Below are 21,601 nucleotides of genomic sequence, written 5' to 3'. Positions count from 1 at the left end.
ATCTTATGAGCACTTACGATGGTGACTGTGAAGCTGACGTTTTTATATCAATTTTTATAAATATTAAGACTTGGATGATAATACAAAGGAAAACGTGAATGAACAAAGATTATTGGAACGTCGATGATCGCATTGAATGAATCCTGAAAATAGTAATCGTAGCGCTATGTTACATCCCTTGCCGAAGTTCTGTTCATGTAAATATATCTGCAGCCTGGGATATTACCAACGAAACAGAGCCTTTTCATTAACATTCTTCGTCATATATTGCTTTCAACTGGCTAAAGTTAATTACGCTGTTTCAATGCCTCATGAATTATTGCGCGGAGAAAAATTGCCATTGAAGATTTGTTTGAGATGTAGAACTTCACGTTCTTGCCAAAGCATGTTAGAACTGCCAGAAGTTGAGAGTATAAGACAAGGATCTTCGACTTTGGCAATGCATACAAAACCCGAAAGACCAAAGGAAAATCTCAAACAAAATTTTGAAAATTCGATTAAAATGTATGTCAAGATCGTGCTTGACAACGATCCAAACCATCCAACATTAGATATCCTCTCTGTTTTATCTTCATCTATATGATCGGAACGGTGATTTTTCTGCATATGTGGTGAAAATTCCTAATTTTTGTGTCAGCGAAGAATCGGCTGCAGCTAATTGCAATGTTCCTCTTATACCTATACCTAATACCTCCATATTCTCCGGTCACTCAATCTCACTTCGCAGTCTTTCAGGAACGGATTTGATTTCAAGATATTGATTGTGTGCTGCCGAGCCAAGAGCTTGACTGAGATTGCTCTGCGTCTTCTGATCTCCTCTCTGCTGCCTATCGTATCCTCGCTTTCGTCCTCCTCCGTTGCCATGGGATGATCCTCTACAATTGGTAAGAAAATTATCAATCATAAATTCATTCCTAGCTACCTATACTTGCTTCAAATATCAAGTAGACGGATCGGATTTCACGGCCTATTGGTTTGGACGGCGTTATTGGACTTGAATTAGCTGAAGCGAGCTCAACTTCAAATCGACGACAAATCGGTATTTTTCTTTGTTGGTTGTGAGCCTGGCATTAAAGCTGTATTATCCATATGATTTTTTTCATTATGACCAAAAGCCAACAGAATTTTTTTCCCTCTAGGTGAAGACAATAACATAATCCCATGATATTGTACGTATCACTGACGGATTATTAATCTCGTTCGATTTGTTATAATTAAGCGGATACGTCTTTCTTGTAAGTTATGACCCAATTTAAAATTGATTTCTAATTTGCATTTTATCACATATGTTTCACCTTACGATTAAAACTGCGTCTAGTAACAAGATAAGTGATAAAGATATGCACTTTGCTCACTTAAGCACCACCTGTCGAAATGTTAGCCATTTTAGGAAAATGTGAATAACTTGCACAGTAGCTAACCGTTACCATTCGAAGCTTTTTTATTGGAAAGACAAACAAGGAACGAAGTTCACACATATCCGAGACACTTCCTCGGTGTGAATCGTAGCCGTAAAGCGCGCGCTTCCAGCGTCACACAGCACTGGCGATACAAGAGGACATTACTTCTACAGGAATAGTTTCTACACAGTTAGTTTTTACAGAGAAAATTTACATGAATTGCATAATTTGCACGGTCAGGGACAGTTGTAAATGTCATCGCCGTCATTTTTATTATAAATCCCACGCATCATCACCGCCATCTTGAATAAAAATTGCACGCGTCACCGCCGTCATATTAAAATTCATGATGTGTACCAGATCGATTCACCATAACTTTTCGTAACCGATGAACATCACCAATTGCGTAGAATACCTCCACCTAAACGTTACCAATATAATCATGACTATTCGGGGCCGATGACATAACAAATTTTGCAGAGTCCCTCTGCCTAGACATTTCTAATGTTAAAATAATCGCACACTGCCTGGTTCTGCAGCGTTCATTTCTCTAGAGTTTGAATAATTCTGATCTTATTTGAGCAATTTTTCTTGTAGAAACGAACTTTGAGGAACGATTTCTGTAAAAAAAGGTCCACTCCCGACGATACTGTGTCAGGCATACCGTTGTATCAAAAGTTTGGCCGGAAATGTTCTAATTTTTTTATGTTACCTACAATTCTCCGCATTTTGTCTCTAGAAGGAAAGTTGCGCGTTGATGTAGAAGAAGCTTTTTCCCGAAACTGTATTACCCTCAAGGCTTCACGATATAGCGTACGTGAACTTTAGACTGATCGTGCCGTCGTCGGTTGCACGAACATACACGCAGATACGAGTGCCTCAAGATTCTTGAACTTTACAAAATTCAATAAGAGATACATGGAATGCGGCGAAATGCAGACTGGGCGCTAGCGGTCTAAAAATCGAGTGAAACAATTCAATCTTAGTGCCTGCGAATTTTTTAGTATGCACTCGAGACGCATTCGATTCTCTCAAACGTAGATCACATCATATCCACGTATGAATTTTTTTTCTAACTACTTCTAATCTTCTCTCCATTCTACACAATTAAAGTATAAGTTGAAAGATTTAGTCACGGATCCTTTCGAATTTTTCAAATGACGGACTTTCCCGCGCCGCTTAACCAAAAAATCACATTCCAATGATTTATTTATCTTTTCTATCGATGTAGCTCTAATGAAAAGAGATGACCGATGAAAAACTGATCTTGTGTACAAATATTTTGCAGTTTTGTTTAGTGTTGAAGTAATATTAGAAAAAAAAATTTCACTCTTAGAAAACAGTCGTAACCAAAAAGTTGCGGAAATCTTTCATAACACAAAAATGCCGGAATCGGTTTGGCTGAAATTCATATGCAGCATGTCTTTGTTGATTCTAAAGATTTTCGATAAATTTACAGGTAGATTCAGTAGTAGTTAAGAAGTTGCGAGTAACGTAAAACGTGTCACTATGACATTTCTTAACCACTCCTAACTTTAATGGCGCTATAGTTACGGAAAAAATTATGATAGGTGTCGTGATCGGCGGTACAGTTTTGGATTATATTAAAATTTATAACATGTGAATTTCTGAATAACATTATCTAGATATCAAGAAAAAGTTCAATCTTGTGCTCAAATTCATTGTTCCTGTCAATAAGTTTCCATAAGTTTGTAGGGTGAAAACACGGTACTTGTGCCTAAAAAAGTCTCGTAGTAGCATGTGTATTATCACTTGTAACTTCTGAATTACTGCTCAATTCACTTTGAAATTCATGAACGTACTTTGGGTCAGAGCAGACCCGCAGTATGTGTATAAATTATAGCGAATCGACAAAGGCGTTTTTGTATTACAAATCATTGACGCAGATTTTCACTAGAAACTGCACTTTTTGTACGAAATTTTTTTTTTCACAACAGCTGTTACTTTGGACAGTGTTCCAGATTGCTGCCTTCATCTTTCAAATGCATATGTAACCTTATACTTCATATCTTGTCCATCTATCTCTTACGTTTTCTCGGACTCGCACATGTCTGTCGTGTACTTACTCAGCTATGTGGGACCACCTACTTCTCTTAGACCTCCTCTAAATCTTTACCCTTCAGGGTCGCTGATTACGAATCTGAACGGGCGGGCAAACAAAAGTAACAACCGGAGATGTCGTTTTTTCGTGGGAAAGTGCGAATTTTGACCATTTGTTTACATGCGGTATCATTGCAATAAATAAATAAATCAATTTTATATTTTGATTTTTTTTTAGATATGGAAATATTTCAGTGACCATTTGGGACAAGAACACTTGGCAAATAAACGAAAATTCCAAGTCATCGTGTCATGTTTTTTAGTACCATATATTCTGTATAACAAGGCCTTTTTTATCCGCCAGTGGGATGAGATAAAACTGTTGTCTAGATCTTGGTTTATAATTCCCCATAGTGATTGTTTAATCATTGTAAACTTTAATTGAAATTAAATTAACACATCGACCTCGCCATTAAACATCCGTACGAATCTTAACGTGTCAGTAAAAAATAAAAAACAAAGCTAAGTTACGAGATCCAAGGAAGCAGCAAGTTTTACAGTTTTCTTTGCATTACAGAACCGCCGCGAAGAAAACTCAAGAAGACGTGGATTCCAAATTTTATCAAAAGATTCGCAAAATCACATGGACTATTACACGACGAAGCTGCTGCCGAGTATTAAATCAAGGGATAAGTGATTTTTAATATATTTATGACTGACCAACTTTTTACATCATCACTATAGACAATTTTATATCCCAGTGTGAATTCCGGCGTATTTTATCTTAATTTATTTGTGAATATTTGGAATGAATGTGTCATTTTAATCTTTAGAACAATGGACAGGATTTAAAAAGTTTTTATATGTTATTTATATTTTAGTTACATTTCATCTACATTTTATTTATATTTTATTTACATTCCCTTTATATTTTATTTATTTTTCATTCACGTTTTATTTATGTTATTCATATTTAATTTTTTCCATTTATAGTCAGTGTCATATTTATTATCGTACTCGTCAATTTTTTTTTTATAAGCCTGTCCATTGATTTCATATTTTTTCTTTTATGTTGACAATAGACTCAATTTCTTCACCGTCCCCTTATTTATATTATTTATCTCCCCTTATTGACATATGTTTTTGACCTCCCACATTAATCAGAATATAGGAAAAAACAAAAATAAAAACGATTATTTACAAGTTTCACAGAATTCATGCATACTTCCCAATGAGTCTCGCGTACTTGCTTTAAAGTAAGGTTTTTCGTGTGTTCGATAATAATACGTGTATGACACATTAATAAGCCACCTAAATTGAGAGTAGGTAGATTAATCTCTGAAAAATTCGTAAAACATTATGCTTACCCTAAAGATAGTGATAAAATCGGTTGCTACTAGGTTAAATCTTGGAATGAAAAATTGTCCAGACTTTTACGCGATGTTGTTCTGAATAACTTTTCCCCAATTAACGATGTATTGGCTGTACGTTCTCAACGAAAAGTGTGTCTCGTCGACAATATTGAATACTTTATGATAAAATGAAAATCGGGAAAAAAACCAACCAGAATAAAGGTGTTAAGAAAAATAAATTCGAATAATCATGATGCCCAAGAGTTGTCAATAAATTGTTTAAACAGAACATTATTTAAAGAATTTTTCGGGAATATCGCTTTTTGTTATGTAAAATGAATGCTTTAATTTGTCTGAATACACATGAATTTTTAAAGAATTTTCTCATTATTTTGAAATTTCCGTTTTCGAAATTTGCTAATGATATATTTACGAAACTATTCTGTTAATGCCCTGGAAACTTCTTAATTGTAATGTACCAAAATGCTTTTACAAAAGCGAGACCAAAATTCACGTTGTTTCCTCTATTTTGCAAAGTTTAAAATTTTCAAAAGGAAATTTCACAATAATTAGTAAATTCTTCAACAATTCATGTCTATTCAGAAAAATCAATGAAGTCATTTTAAATGACTAAAAAAAAAAAAAAAAAAAACATTCCCTAAAAATTTGTTAAATAATGTTTTGTTTGAACAATTTATTGACAACTTCTGGGCACTGTTATTATTCAAATTTAATTTTCTAATCGTCTTTATTGTAGTTGATTTTCTTCCTACTTTTATTTTATTATAAAATATTCACTATTGTCGACGAGATTCAATTTTGGTTGAGAACGTACAGCCAGTACACCCTTAAGCTTAATTTTTTTTTAATTTTAATTCCGACCTCTGTCAATGCTCTGTTAATCCCAATTACTTTCATTGACATTCAAACGGTAACAGCAATAGATCCTGAATCTTGGGTATTTGTAACTGGGAAAGTTCGTCGCAGTTCGAATCGCTAGCGAAATTGTGTTGCTTGCAAATTGTACGTGCGGTGGTCCTGCATCGAAGGGTGCTGGCCTATTTTCCAACGGTGCCTCGACGAATCCCAGGTTGAACAGGGAGCCCCAAAGAGCCGGGAATATCGTTCGCGCGTTGATTAACGTGTCGCACAGGGTGTCTCTGGGGTGTTCACGCGACTGTACAGATATGTTTGCGTCAATATTGGCAAAGCGACCCGCGCCCTCCACCCTTGAGCGAGACACGAGAAGGGGCCACGTGGGTCATGCGGGACGTATAGCCTAGCCGGTAGCCTCCGTTCGGCTTGAGTTATAACGCGCCCCTAAATCTGGCATAAGCTTTGGGCTCAGTGTGCGTGGAAGAGGTGCTTCAACCGCCCTTTCATCTAGTTCTACACTTCGGTTATCGTTTATGGAGGCACGTCATTGAGTTGCCACTTTCGGCCGCTATCCCTTTACATCTGTACCTACCTACATAGGTATTGATATAAACACATCAATCGCGTTTATATAGCTATCAAAACTCAACTATAATGATCAAATGTGACAGGCCAAACGGAGCTATGGGGACCACTCCCTGCAGAGGCTTCACAAAATGCATTTTTTTTTTTACTGCCTCAATTTATTGTTTGAAACCTGTAGAATACGATGCAGTCAGTGATTCTGGTCAATTCTCGAAACTGACATTCCCAGAGCGATGTTGGAAGCAAGCGTAGAATCTCGCCGTCAAGTCCGATCGGCAACGAATCGAGTGGCAAGAGAAGCACAGTTCGTTGGCGACAAAAGAGGTCCGTAAATTACACAGAGAAGAGATGAATACGCAAAATGAGTATTACGAGGAAGCTGAAGGACTATTATATGGTGCTGGAAGAGCTGACTAGTCGGTAAGTCACAGAATCATACGTTTTGCCCTTGTCGAAACTTTAAATGCGTTTATCGCGAAACTTTTTCGAACATCGGTGTACACAATTACTCAAAAACTATTTTACCAATCAAGTTCATATTTGGCACACGTTTTCATGATACTTATGTCTAATTGATGAACCTAAGACCGATTAAAAATTATCAATAGAAACATGGTTTTGGCTGGATCAAAGTTTGAAATTTTTTCCGAAAAATCAACATTGTTGTTCTATGTATGTAATAATCAATTTTTTTGCGCAGACTGTTTCAGACAACCCTACGAGTTACTGGAGGGTACATCTCATTCGGGCACCCTTCCAGATAGCTTTACGGCAACTAGTTATATCTCCACCATTTTTCATTTTTTATAGCAGCAAAAGCCGTTTTTAAAACTAGAATTATTTAATAAAAAATACATACGACACTCAAAAGATATATAAATTTCTTACCCTCCCAAAAAAAATCACGAAAATCGATTACGATTTGGTATTCTATAGGACGTGGCCCCCTTAAGTAATTCGACGTAAATTCATGCAAAGGGAATTTTCAATTTCTGCTTGGTCTCATCGCATCTATTTTTCAATTGACTTCAATTTATTTCGCTGATATCTGTCACAAACCACTTTTTGGGAACATATTAAGTTTTCGAAATAGACTTCTGTATTCGTTGCACATGTTTCGTGATGATCACATTACATTATAAGTTAAAAATAAGTATCTAGGCTGAGTATCTTGTAGTGTACGCTAAATTCCTTGTCTGAGTTCCCCAGTCGGGAACTCCCTAGAGATCAGAGGTTGGCAGCTAGACTCGGGGGACTACGTGCTCGGTACTAACAGATTTGTTGTATCTATTAACGGAATAAAACCTTGGGCATGTGATGGTTGTATGTTTGAACCCTTTCTATATAACATTAAATTTTTGCCTATACAATACGTTTCGATGACATAAAAGATTGGTTTCATGCAGTAGAATGATTGTGGGTTAAAACGTGTTTGAATGTTAATTCTTGCCTGAAGCTGTACGCGAAATCACTAGAAAAATAAATGGGATAGATCCAAGGCTTATGTCGCCACGAATTCAAGCTTATATGCCTCACTGATCCCAATCTGAAACCACAGCTGTTTCGATTAAGGTGAAAATCTCGAAGCCATAATCTTCTGGCCGGACTTTCGTGACATAAAGATTCGCGACGGTGACGTGTGGTGGTTTGGTTTCATAATATTTTCAGTCACGACGTTTGTTTGGTATATAAATACCTCGTACTAGCCCGCCGTGCAATCTATAGGACACGTGGCAAGATCAGTACCCAAGACTAGCGAGTGGGTCAAACTTGGATTAGATGTTTGATCATTGTCAAACCCCGTAAAAACGATCCCTCTGATCCCGCAATCGCTGTAGCAAAGATGAATTGTGGAAGAGGATTTCTTTTATGGCATACTTTAACTTTGAAGATTTATTTATTACGATGTATCAAGAAGCAGAAACCGATACAATTAGCATAGCGTTTATTTATCGTTTATTTATTGATGAGGTCAAAGAGTATAGTAGAGAGTGCAAGCTGGCATAAGGGAGCTATGCAATTTTCCGTATACGAAATTCTGCGCTGTCTGGAGTATCAGTAATATAACTAAAGTCGAATGTAGTGCTAAAATTCAAATCTCGGATCTAGAATTTATGGTCCAATAAAATAAAAAATCAATATAAATAATGCAAATATTTTTCATACTATTTCGGTCTCATTTTATTGCACTGTATGCATACATGTTACATTACATGAAGATGTATGATATACTCGTATTTACAGTGTAAGTTGAAAATTGTTTAATTAAAATGGCACTTAATGAAATTATAGGCTCACACTCTATTACACCATAAAAATATAACATAGTATAAATTATTGAACACAGACTAATATGTTTATTTATATAGGTATATTACTTTTTTTACTATTACGAGAATTTAAGACTTTCGATGAAATTTATATCTTTTTATTTTATTTAAAATCGTTAAACCTGAATGTATTATATAAACTAAATATTGGATTATTTAATACAATAAACGAGTTACAAATTCAAAAATTTCTATATAACCGTCAACATATAAAATAAAACATTGTAGATGTTACCGAAACACGATAATAGTACGTATGTATGAAAACATCTTTTTTTGTTATTGCTCTTTGGATGTAAGATTTTGCCACAAAACTGTTGACAAACAAATCTTTTTTCTCTTTAGGTTGTTCAATTATTTCCCAACCAGTTGATTATAAACTACTCAAATATATTACTTTTAATTACTCTGGTTTTATTTGCTTTGGTCTACAAAATTTGGTAATCTTTTCATTATTGTCGGACTTTTTCGACGAGTTTTATTTTAGAAATTCTCTATGCAAAATAATAATTAATCCCTACTCAAGTACTACAAATCTAGCAAAGAGAGAGAGAGGAGGCAGAATAGTTAGGAGTCCAAGACAGTAGAGGCGCTGTTCACTGTATACGGTCACCTTCCACTCTCTACCTCTTTGGAGGGCATTTTGGTAATACCGAGGTATATACATAAGTATGTAAATAGCTCTAACGAAGAAGGCGATAGAAATACAGACAACTGTCCAGAGAGTGAACTCAGTCTTACGTCTATCTTTATAGTTGGCCTCTCTCTCATTGGCTATAATTATTTTTCCAAAAATCGCAAGGTCGACTCGTTTTTCCGACGAAACTTTTGATCCGGTGGGACGATCAAAGTTTGCAAAAGATTTCCGTGGACGATCTACACCTACCCCTTGATTACCCACAGAGTTAATTTAGACCCGCAGCGGCCAGGCTGGAAGACGACCTCGACCCAGGGAGGAGTCGAAACGGCTCGTATTTCACCAGGTTATTCAAGGAAAACTTGTCCGACATTGTAATTCGAATAAATATTCCTACGTGCACTGTAGGCAGGCTGAACTGTGTCGGATATCAGAAAAAAATTCTGCCCTCGTTGTAAGCGCGAGATGTCGTGCTGACCTCAGAAATGACGTGACTACGTCTTTGACCACGCGATGAAGAATGGTGGAAATTGGCGGGGGGTCACGGGATGGCTGGAAAAAGTTAGGTTAGTTAGGCTGCTTTTGCCAACAGGATTACATAAGAGGCCAACGAAGTAGGTGAAAACCAGTGTTGCCACTCTGGTAATTGAGAATGTAGCAACTCTGTGAAATAAAATTTACTAGATGAGCAGTAGAGTGTACCGAATGGAATTAAAATATTGTGAGGTTATGTTTTTTGCCACCAGGTAGTGCTTTCATTGTTTTCGCACTTCTCAGTGAGGCAGGCCACTGAAAGGTATCTTTCGGTAGGCTCATGCCCCATCTAGGTTACATATTATCTACGCCCAGGTTATGATGTCGAACCGTATGGAGGGAAACATACGACCTTATAATATGGTCTCTAAAATGTAGGGACATGTAGGGTTTTACATTGGCATAAACAGCATGTAACATCGATGGTGGTTCAATTGAAAATTCAATATTGCCTAGAAAAACCAGGATTCAAAAATTGTATTAAAATAATCAAGGCGTACTAAAATATCTCCAAATGTGCTAAAGACGTGCTTGGCACGGTGCTAGAAATCGGTCCGAGTTCTCGGATACAGGTTTAGAAACTTAAATTTCACCATCATTTTGCGCTCGGCGGAATCCAGACGGCGCTGCGGTCGAAAACGTGAAGTTGAATGGTAATTATTTACATGCTACCAACAGTGCAGAATCCTGAATAGATAAAGCGATTGAATCATAACCTATATTGTGCTCGAAAAGGTAACTTGAATGTTTTCTGTTTAATATTGCAATTTCCCATTCCTATATATTAATTAATGCATCTCTAATAATTCTATTTATTTTGGAATTTTCATGTGGATCCAGATACTGTATCATATGAAATGACGGATAAGAAAAAAAAAAATTGAAAAAAGTGCTCGCTATTGCGTTAACAGTTGATGCTGTCGAAAAGGAAGAGAAATTATGTATTCAAAAGTAACGAAGATCTATTCAATTTGTATTCATTCAAATATATTTTCATTTTACATTTGATATATACCTTTGAAATTCACAAATGCGTGATGCAAACTCTGCAATCATCTGCGATTGGCTGCCTGAATCAGAACAGGAGTGAATGCAGCAACTAGTACGGAATAATGGGACGCGATCCACTTTTTCATCCGCGTTTTCGATCCAGGAATTACGTCCGAGTTTGCTGTATACACGATACGAGTTCTGGTAATTTTTTCTCGGTCCGAGAAATCGGTCCGATTTCTATCACCGTGTCAACACGTCTTAAGAAATCATAAAGTGTACCAGCGTACTAACAACGGTGGAAATGCAGCAGAAGAGTACAATTGTACTAGAAACGGCAACACTGCGACGAAATCACAAAAATATGATTGGCCACTGTACAGAGGTTTTTACTTGTCGTGCTGTCTGTAGAGCTCAGTCCTCGTATGACAATCAGCCGCACTTATCCTGCATAACGCGAGTGTATGATGGAAACGACACTCCCTCGCATCCCCCCGAAACTCGGCTTAATTAGAGACACTTGCGTGGTCGGTGTCATACGACAGGTTTTCTTTGTTAGTACAGCCGAGGTATGCCCTGCGGGATGGAATCCACCTTTCTCTCACAATTCGTACTTCGCTCTGTCAACCGGAAGGCGAACACGGCAGATATCCCATAGAATCTCAGAAACTGACAGGTTTCTGGCGTATACGTTGTTCACAGTTCTTCATACGTGAAAACTCGACGACAATTAATAATAATCGCATGTTCGCAAACATTGTTGGATTTTTAAAGCTGTTAAGGCGACCCGCAAGTGAAATTCTAGCCCTACGATACACGTGTGCTACAAAGCCACTGATTTTTTTTTTTTTGTTCATGGTTTTGAATAAGACATGATGTCCCATGTTGAAAAATAATTCCAGCAAAATCTACGCTATTTTCGAAATTGATATTTTTGAACGAAGAAGAATGCGAAGTCATAAAACATGAAATTGAGGAGCTTGCTAGTACGAAAAACGGCCTTTTAGTGGTTTTTATTTACTTAAAAACGTATCTCCTCCTTCGATACTTGATATTAAGATTCGTTGATTTTTTCACATGTCCTTTAACTATTTCGAACAACTTCACTTCTGGATTTTGCGACACTCTTCTTAGTTCAAAAATATCAATTTTAAAAATGGCAAAGATTTTGCTGGAATTATTTTTAGACGTAGAACATCATTTCTTATGCAAAACCATGTATAAAAAAAAAAAAAAAAAAATCAGTGGCATTGTAGCATATACCTATAATATGTGTTGTAGGGCTAGAATTTCATTTGCGGTTCGCTTTAAGTTTGGAGGAGAACTCGTGTTGCAGGCTTAAATAATTGCAGACCGACAGATTGTGACTTTTGGTTCTTCTTTGTTGGAACTTTTGTACTCACACAGAGAAAAAAGAAAAGGGGTGAGTAGTAACTGCACCAAAAGTTCGGTGAATCGAGAGTATCGATAATGTACGACAGAAGTTTAATACTCCGTATATCGAGAGCGCGGTGTATTTGAATTATGCTTTTCAACAGAAACCATTTTTCAACAAATTTCAACGCGACTGAATTAAACAGAATTCCTTTCTGTCAAAAGATTCCATTACCTTTCATACTCTGATTTGATCTCTTGAAATCGTACTGTAAGGTGAATGAATGAAACCGCATACAGTGGGATACGACCAAATTTTGTTATTTTGGGTGCACGAGTGATGTGGCGGCCATTACGGCATTGTCGCATTCATTCATCAAATTTCGGCATCGCTGTATTTGCAACCCTCGTGATAGACATGAAACAGTTTTTGTCATCAAATCGGACAATTTCCAGGCGTGCCCCGATATTTAATTTCTAATTTTTTTTTTTAAACAGAAGTGCGGTCCATCAGCGTATATGATGAAATACCGATATTTTATATACATGCATTCACCGTTGAAAAATACATAGGAAACGTATAATTTCACTTCCATGCCAAAAAAAGAAAGAAACTGAATTGCGTGACTGAAAGGCTTAAAACGCTTTTCCTGTTGTTAATCCACTGCAAAAACGCTGGTAAAAACTAAATTTCATGGTGTCGTGAGCTTTGAGTTGTACTATAGCTTCATTATTTTGTGAGTGAACAAGTCGTACCATTTTTTCATTTCTTTCACCGCTTGTTTCTTTCTTATATCATTCTATTTTCTTATACCGAAGGTAGTATTTCACTGGTAGTTTGAATATTCCAGCACCGAACAAAGCTTCTAGATATGACTTCCTTGTGAAATTCGGCCCGTAAATGCTATACTCTGTTATCTAGGCACCTTGGCTCATTACTAATGAATTCAAAAAAACGACCATGTACAGCCCAAGAAGAACCCGCGAGATTATAGTTCATGTATCTCTTGCAATTTGCATTTTCAAGCACTTCGTGGTACGAGTGAAAATTTAACAACGCTTTCAAGTGCTCAGATTTTCAGAACGAGATTCATAGTATAATATACATGCATGTAGGGCATAAAATTCCATAAATATAGGTATACTACACACCAGACGCAATAAAAACATGAAGACGTTGTCTGGATCTTTATTGTGCTAGAAATTGTACGTTAAGTATTTTTGTAGCTACAGATTTTGTAGCATTCTATATACTTTTAATCGTTTTTATTAAAAACTGGGACACACGTGAGAACCTTTTTCCGTGGAGCAATTGCATGTTTCAACAGATTTAATGTGTAGAAAGAAAATGCTTTCGGAATTTTTGTTAATGGTCTAATGACAGTTCTTGAGTTCAAATACGAGACTTGATTAATATTCCTATAATCATGATGCATACATTAAATCATCGTTTGCCATTAGGAAGTTACTGATTTCAAATATTTCCCGTTTGCAAATAAAAAAAATGCCGAAGATATTCTAGTCTAATACACGCTCGAAATAATGGAAATGAATTTCCAAAAATTGTACAGCTAATATCTTTATAATAATTGAGAGTAACTTCGCGTGGTGCGATGTTTTTTAAATACTTTAGTGTAATAGCCATGAAAATCAGCAGAAACGAAGTCAATAATAATTCGTGCGAACAAACTTTAATAACTCACTGAAAGCAACATCGTTACTCAAATACTAGAAATAGTAGCGCTAACTTTGGAGGAACGAGAAAAAGTTTTCCCGATAATTAATAAATTATACAGTTTGCAAATGACTCAAAGCTGCCGTAAGTTGTTCAGCACATGGCAGGCAACTGAAAGATAATCCGTTAAATATTTGTACGACAAGACGGGCGTAAAATGAAATTCATTCACAAAGAACACCAGTTTGGTATCCTCCTTCAAACTCGTTGCAAATTATGTATGTTTTAAAACATTGAAAACTAAAAAACCTCGTATTTTCATCTATCGACATAAACGGTTAAAGGGTTGATAACGACTCCCAGAGATGGGCACACTAGGGTCGTCCTTAAAAAAGGTGATATTTGAATTTCGACCGTATTGTCCCGAAATCGGCTCCAAATAATTGAAAAATTACTACCCTAATTGTTCATATTTTCGCCTCAACTTCTCATTTAACCCATTCAGAAGCACATTAAATCTGCCGAATGGATTTTGATAATATTTGGTATAAAGGGGGGGGGGGGGGGGGTTTCTTCAGTCGCTCACTACGCATCTGAGCTCAAAATTTGAAAATTCAAAATGGCGAATCTAATATGGTGGACCAAAATCCAAAGTCATTTGAATTCGATGAAACTCGGTGCTTATGGGTTTTCGAGTTGGTTGATTACAAATTTGAACTTGAAATTAGATAATTCAAAATGGAGCACCAAAATCCTATAAATCACTTGATGTTGCCTTCAAGTGCAGCTTCTTGATTTTCGGCTATATTTTCACACGAAATTTACGATGAGTTAAGGTAAGTATTTTTTTTGCGTGTTATTTTACTGTAAACACGAAAATTCGCAAACGAGACCTCTAAATCTTGTCCGATCGAACTGAAATTTACAGGGATTTTATTTTTCATCATATACAACAGCTTCATGAGTAATCCGCTCTGGAATAAAAAAAATTTTGGTGAACCACTCTATTCTACGACATATAAGAGTTGCAACGAAATCGGAGAGGGACGCTAAATTGATTTTCCTTGACAGAGTAGAGGACTTTAGGTAAAGAGATAATGACGAGTCACTATTGAATGTAGACAAATTTTTATAACCTAACAAAAAGCCAAATGTGTAACAAATTGGGAATTTGTTAATGTGATAATAATCAGCTGAAAGAAACAATATCTTGGTTGAGATAAATTTTCGTGTGAAGTGGTAATCTATTTGAGGCGTGGCGGTTTTGTATCAGAAAATAATTGGCACAAGGCACCAATTCTGGAAAATGTTTGAAAAGAACCAAATTTCGTTTAAGAAATTAATTTCCACGCGTTGGATGTTAGCTGTTTATTAGTTTACACTTCACATTAAAGATGACTTCGAAATATTCAATTAAACACTGGCTATCATCATTTAAGATTATTGATCTATATGGGGTCTAAAAGTATCTGTATATACGGCACGTATAACGTGGACTTGAAGATTGCCTGTATGAAACATTCGTTTTGAAGTCATTTAGTCCATTCATTTGTAAGTATGTAAGGAAGGTTTTTTCAGCGTAAATACAATATGTTTTTTTTATTTCTCATAACTGCAGACTCGTAAGCGGGTTTATTAGAGACTAGGCCACTTCTTTTCTAATTTTGACGCTCTTTTAGCTCAAGAAATTAACGCCGATATCATATACTTTTTGATTCATAATCATTCGATCATTGATGAGTCGTCTCAGGAAATTTAGTTTTAGAGATTTTCCATAAATTCATTCGTGTCGTTAGTTAAGGATATTGTCGGGCAGAACTCCATAGTTTTGATTAATCTTACACGAATAATAATATTATGAAAGAAAAAATAAATGATGACATATTGAGAATGGGTGAACGGAGTTTAATAAAAATTGGTACTACAAGGTTTCTATAGTCGCTGGTAACGAATTCATGGTCAGTTAAGAAAAAACTGTACCTTATAGCTGCAGGTCAAATAATTTGTCCCAAAGACGGCGAAGGTGTTAACAGTGGAAATGTTGGATAAAAGCGTAAGAAAATATGAAATTGAAAGGAAAATACTTTGGATAACATTTCAGGATATCTGCCTACACAGCTCTGTAAGAATTCGTATGCACTGAAATGTGCAAAATTAGTTGGACGTAGTGACATGTAAAATTATTTAACGCAACCGAAAATAATTTTTAATTTCTTTCTTTTTCAAATAACTGATCTCTATGGGGCCGCATTACGAATTGGAATGTTTAAACTGCTACAGCGCTCCCGAGATTCCATAACTCGAAAGTTACCATGAGTCCGTAATAAAAATTTGACATGAGCACTTCGACGATCGAAGTTTTGTCAATACTGTAAGTTTCGAGTATCTCCACCGCTTGACGAAACAAAATTCTCTTTTCTGGAATCAAATTTGTATGACACTGTGCTATTTATTATTAATCATGCAAAGTATCTCGATCTGCGACAAAATCCGGGCCAAGTGAATTACGTTCATAGCAAATGATATTTGCCTTTGGTAGCTTGTGTTTGCGATAAATTTTGCAGCTCACCATTTTGTGATGAAATCTGTGCCGATGGTGTACACGGAAGTAACTGTCCGGTTGTTTTCGGTGCCATTTAGGCTGCTCTCGGTCCCGTTCACCTCCATTCCCAAAATCTCCGGATCCGATCCCAATCCACCCACTCTTTAATACCTCGTCATCTCCAATGCATTCTGGAAAGAAATCAGTAATTTTCGTTCATCTGTTGGTACGATTAAAAACAACAAAACATGAAACAAAGGTTGAATGGGTGCAATTGAAAATAACCATTTGAAGCATACATTTTTCCTTGCAGTCAAATTCCTTGAAACTGTTTATAAAATGGTTCTCGGGGCTGCTGATTTAAAAAATGGGGGTCAGATCCGACAGAAACTTTAAAATGGCGGATCCAATATGAGCGAATAGGATCAATTTTTATATTTTCGGTCTGTCACAGTCACCGTCTCGAATTTCGAAATTTTGATGTCGGATTCGTTTTTAGCGACCCTAAAAACTCAAGATTACCGAGATCCACTTTTCTAGTCCCTATAACCTTTCCACATTTACGTTTATTCTGTACGAACAGGAATTTTCAACACTTTATTTATTGATAGCGCTCACTATATTCGCGGAATCATCATAATCCCTCTCAAAACATCAACATTGATATCTTAGAAGTCCAATCATGGAAAAAAAAATGTCGGCAATATCTCAAAAATTGAATATAAAATGTGGAGACACCAGTTTTCATCAAATTCGCGCATATTTTGATTAAGTTGATTCACCACCTTCGCGAGACTTCCTTGTAAATATCCGTAGGACGAGTTCACATAATCGAAAATGTGAATTTCTAATCATTAGTAATTTACAACCTCGGAGAAATGGAATTACTGAACGGTTTCCCAGCACCAAAACTGTGTCATTTGAATAATTTCGATGAACGATTATTCATTTAATTCGTACACATTCGCTTTATTGCCTTCTGCAAGTTTCTGAACCATGAGCAAGAGCGTAATTTGCACATGATATCAGAATAGCTTATGTTCTTTCAAATGTAATTCCGAATAACATTGAGGTTCGTGACATTGATTTAACGATGTGTTTTTAGAAAAACTCGCTATCTCGCTACTGAAAGAGAGTTTTACGAAATTCAGTAAACCATCAGGCGCATAGTCCAGCGTTGCCAACCCTAAAGAAATTTCTTTGGATCTAAAGTATTTAGAGTCTGTTCAAGGAAAAAAGAAAAGTTATTTTCTTATTAAGATATATTCTCGTTTAGGCAGAAATCTGAAGAAAATCTGAAGAAAATCTGAAGGTCTCTGACAAAATCTCAAGACTGATAGAGAAATCTCTAAAAATGGACTGTGAAATCGAAACAACAGACTAAAAATGAACCAATTGCGAGGTTACTGTGAACATATGCACCAATTAGATAGCGTCTGAAATTTTCAAACGCACTTTATTTGACAAGTTGTTGGTCCTACATATTAAGAATAAAAACATTTTATACAAGTAAAAGTTTCTAATGTCTTTACACTTGCAGTTCAAATTATAGGATATAAATCTGTATGTGTTACCTCGTTCGGTAATTATCATTAACATTTCTAAGAAAATTGTCCGTGTTATCAAGCGAAAAAACGTATATAAATATTATGTATTCTTGTATTTATTGAGTATCAATACCGACAAACAACACTCTTGTAAATGAGAAATGTGAAAAATTATTGTACCACTATTAGGACATCTGAAGAATTATTGTGGTGCCATCCAAATAAGAAATCTGAAGAACTGATTTGGCGCCATTTAAAGAAATATTTGTCAGATAGGTGGGCAACACTGGTGTATACATTGATGGACGACATCGTGGAGACTACGCAAGGAGCACGAATTCAAATGAGTGAATTTACAAAACTTGTCACAGTAATCGTACACGTTAGGTTTATTATTTGTACCACTAGCGTCGCTAGTGTTCCTGTAGCACCGAAGTGTCATCAATTGCAGAGATGCCCAAGATCGACTAATCGATGATCTTGCATAGAAAGTTTTCACCATCGCTTTATACCTCCCCCCCCTCACCGTTTTTGTACTCATAGAAGACTAGTGCCCTCTTATTTTTGGAAACGATTTGTATACATGAAGTTCGAGCTCCTTGTATAGTCTCGATGGAGGACATACGTCAGAGAGCTCAAATAGACTAGGAAATAAGCATGCAAAGTAGTACTTTTTGATATGAATCCGGCAACTTGATCTAAGGGTAATTCGATGACGCTGAATGGAATGGTGACGATAATTTTGCAATCAACCTCCGAGATCATTATAAAAACAGGTTAACCCGTTTTACTCGGAACCTAATAATTTTATGAAAAAACATGTCCGACAAAAGTTGCTGGGGATAAAAAAAAAAAAAACACAGAAAAGTATTTCATGTTCATCTTTGTATCGTCCAACATAAGGGAGAAAAAAAACGAAAAACCATTTAAATGGGGGGCGAAAACCTTAAAATTTCAAATAATAAATAAATTATTAAATTCGTATGTATGAGACAGACATATGTTTGTCCTCAGCTTTCTCGTGATGCTTCTACTGAAAAGAAATTTTGTGTAAAAATAAAGTTTCATTCGCCTTTTTCTTCCTTATTTTTGGAGATACGAAGATAAACATAGAATATACTTTTTCAACTTCCCGTTTTCAAAGAAAAAACGAAGTTATTGCAATCACTTTTTAAATGAAAAGTTGAGTTTTCAGTGAGATCTTGACGTTTCAAGGTCTAGAGAATCATCCCCGACCATTTTTGGACGGATGACTGTGTGTGTTTGTATGCATATAAGTGATAATTTTTTTTTCGGACGATATTTCGAGAACAAGTTACCGGATTTAAATTATTTTGGTCTCAATCGACGCGGCTTTTCCAAACTTAAGACTGATTAGACGTTGGTCTTGATCGGTTCAGTACTTTTTCAATTATTTAAATAACAAAATACCAGAAAGAAACAAATATAAATGGTAGTATTTTGAGAATAGATGAATGGATTTGAATGAAAATTGGTGCGGTAAGGTTTTTTGGGTCGCTAATCACGAGTCTGAAAACAGATTGCAAAATCCAAAATGACGATCTAATATCTATTTAGATTCTGGTAAAAATGGGTAGGCGACGGTTTTCTGGGTCACCGATAGCGAACACAAGGTCAGACTTCCAAAATTTGTAATGATGGAACCACTATAGTGATTCAAAATTAAAAAAAAGACGTCACACTTTCATGTAATATGGCACCCGAGGGCGTTAAAAACGTTAATCACGAATTTGAATTTGTAGTTCGAAAGCAGAATTGGATATTATTCCTTCGATCCTGCAGTGTGAGAACGGGAAGATCGAGGGCTGGCTCGTGACGAGTCTAAATCCGTTTGTTCGTTTTTTTTCTTTTCTCCTCAACAACTTTTGTTGAACATATTTACTGATAAATTTATCAGGTTCCGAATTCAACGGTTTAATCCTTGTTTTATAATGATCTCGGGGCTTGATTGTAAAATTATCATCATCATTCGATTCAGCGTAATCCATTTACCCTCAGATCAAGTTTCCAGATTCATACCTAAAAAGTACCATCTTGCGATTTTTTTCCTGACATAGAAGAGATGGCAGCAGCTGCGCGGTAGTCACTGCAGGACAAAATTTCGTAGAAATAGGAATGCAGCAGGATATGTACGTGTTAGCAGAACCGCGGTAGAGCGCCCGACTGATTTGCTCGTCACGATTGCATCGAAACGGACCTCATCTGGAGCACGTTGCCGGATTTTGAGTCAAATTTCAATCTCACAATTAGTGAATTTCAAAGCATAGTACTTCGGATTTCAGAACTTGGAAATCTATCGAGGATTCATTAGCGCATAACACCGAATGATAGAGCAGAAGTTATCGGACAGAGAGAAACTTTCATGAAGCATAAAATGGTAATGTAAAACATTAATTATATTGAACGAAATATAGTTATCTAGTATCATATTTTCTAGTAATTCCAACAATATTTAAAGTATTATTGTAACAATACGTCTATTAATAAAATTTTTTACTACTTGTAACAAATGAAGTTTTCTCTGTGCAACTTTCTACAGCTAAGATACGATTAAAATTTGTTATTATGGGTTATGTATTATACGAAGGAATTGAAGAGGGTAATTTATAAACAACATGGAAATAAACTTTTTTTTTTCATTATCTCTAAAAAGTTTATAGACTCCTGAATCGGACGACAATGAGTTCCGATGAAAGGTCGTGATCACTACATTAACATGATGATCGAACGTCTTTGAAACAGTCACTGCAGAAGTATGAGACAATTCAAAGAGCTTCAGCTAATCAGGACCACCATCGTTAGACCTCGCGAACCTTTAAGACGTTCGGAAAGTTCGGCTGATATTATCTCTCACCCGGCGAACTTAGCTCGGTTGGTTGGCTGGCCGTTCCGAGCTGTTTTCGTTTAACCCTGCAACGTAGTAGGTCTTATCCAACCGGAGATGCGTCATTTGCATACTTATTTTCACCAATTCTCTTATCAATGCTTTTGCCACGCTTTGTTCAGCGCGAAACAATTTCCACTGACAGGTTCCGGAACACGTACATATATCCAGTTTTAGTCATATATGTAGTAGACTGGGCCAAATTTCAATGGTACTGTAAAAACATTGTTCATGACGACAAATAAAAATTATCCTGACAGTTTGAGCCGTTAATATTAATATTAAGGGGTGTATCGTTACAGCTATTGATTTTTTAACAGTTACCGCATTTTTTTACCCAAAATCCGTCAATTATCAATCTGAAAAATTTTATCAATCCATATTTTTGAAGGAAAATAAATTTCCTACAAAAAAGCTCTCTTACTATTGATTGATTTTCGTAATAATGGCTTGATCTATGAAAATATTGATTTTTCTGGTAATTACAAAAATCAAAAATTCAAACAAAAATTTGAAAAAACAAATCGATGTTTAAGGCACGATTACAAGGAAACGGCTTGATCTACGTCAATTTAGTAAGAGAGCTTTTTTGTAGGAAATTTAATTTCCTTCAAAAATATGGATTGATAAAATTTTTCAGATTGATAATTGACGGATTTTGGGTAAGAAAATGCGGTAACTGTTAAAAAATCAATAGCTGTAACGATACACCCCTTAATATTAATATTAAGGGCTCAAACTGTCAGGATAATTTTTATTTGTCGTCATGAGCAATGTTTTTACAGTACCATTA

General features: G+C 36.0%; 1 protein-coding gene across 1 annotated transcript in view; it reads right to left on the bottom strand.

Annotated features, from left to right (window-relative positions):
- LOC124297785 (5-hydroxytryptamine receptor 2A) overlaps positions 1 to 21,601 on the bottom strand; it is a 152,441-nt gene that overhangs the window by 77,342 nt on the left and 53,498 nt on the right. Inside the window, exon 2 of the mRNA XM_046749099.1 lies at positions 16,384 to 16,547. Within this exon, the coding sequence (XP_046605055.1) occupies positions 16,384 to 16,481 (98 nt within the window). The 5' untranslated portion in view covers positions 16,482 to 16,547. The remainder of the gene's footprint in view (positions 1 to 16,383; positions 16,548 to 21,601) is intronic.

This window comes from Neodiprion virginianus, chromosome 2, assembly GCF_021901495.1.
Source record: "Neodiprion virginianus isolate iyNeoVirg1 chromosome 2, iyNeoVirg1.1, whole genome shotgun sequence".
In the NCBI taxonomy this organism is placed as follows: Eukaryota; Metazoa; Arthropoda; class Insecta; order Hymenoptera; family Diprionidae; genus Neodiprion; species Neodiprion virginianus.
This window is presented reverse-complemented; position numbering and strand designations above follow the sequence as displayed.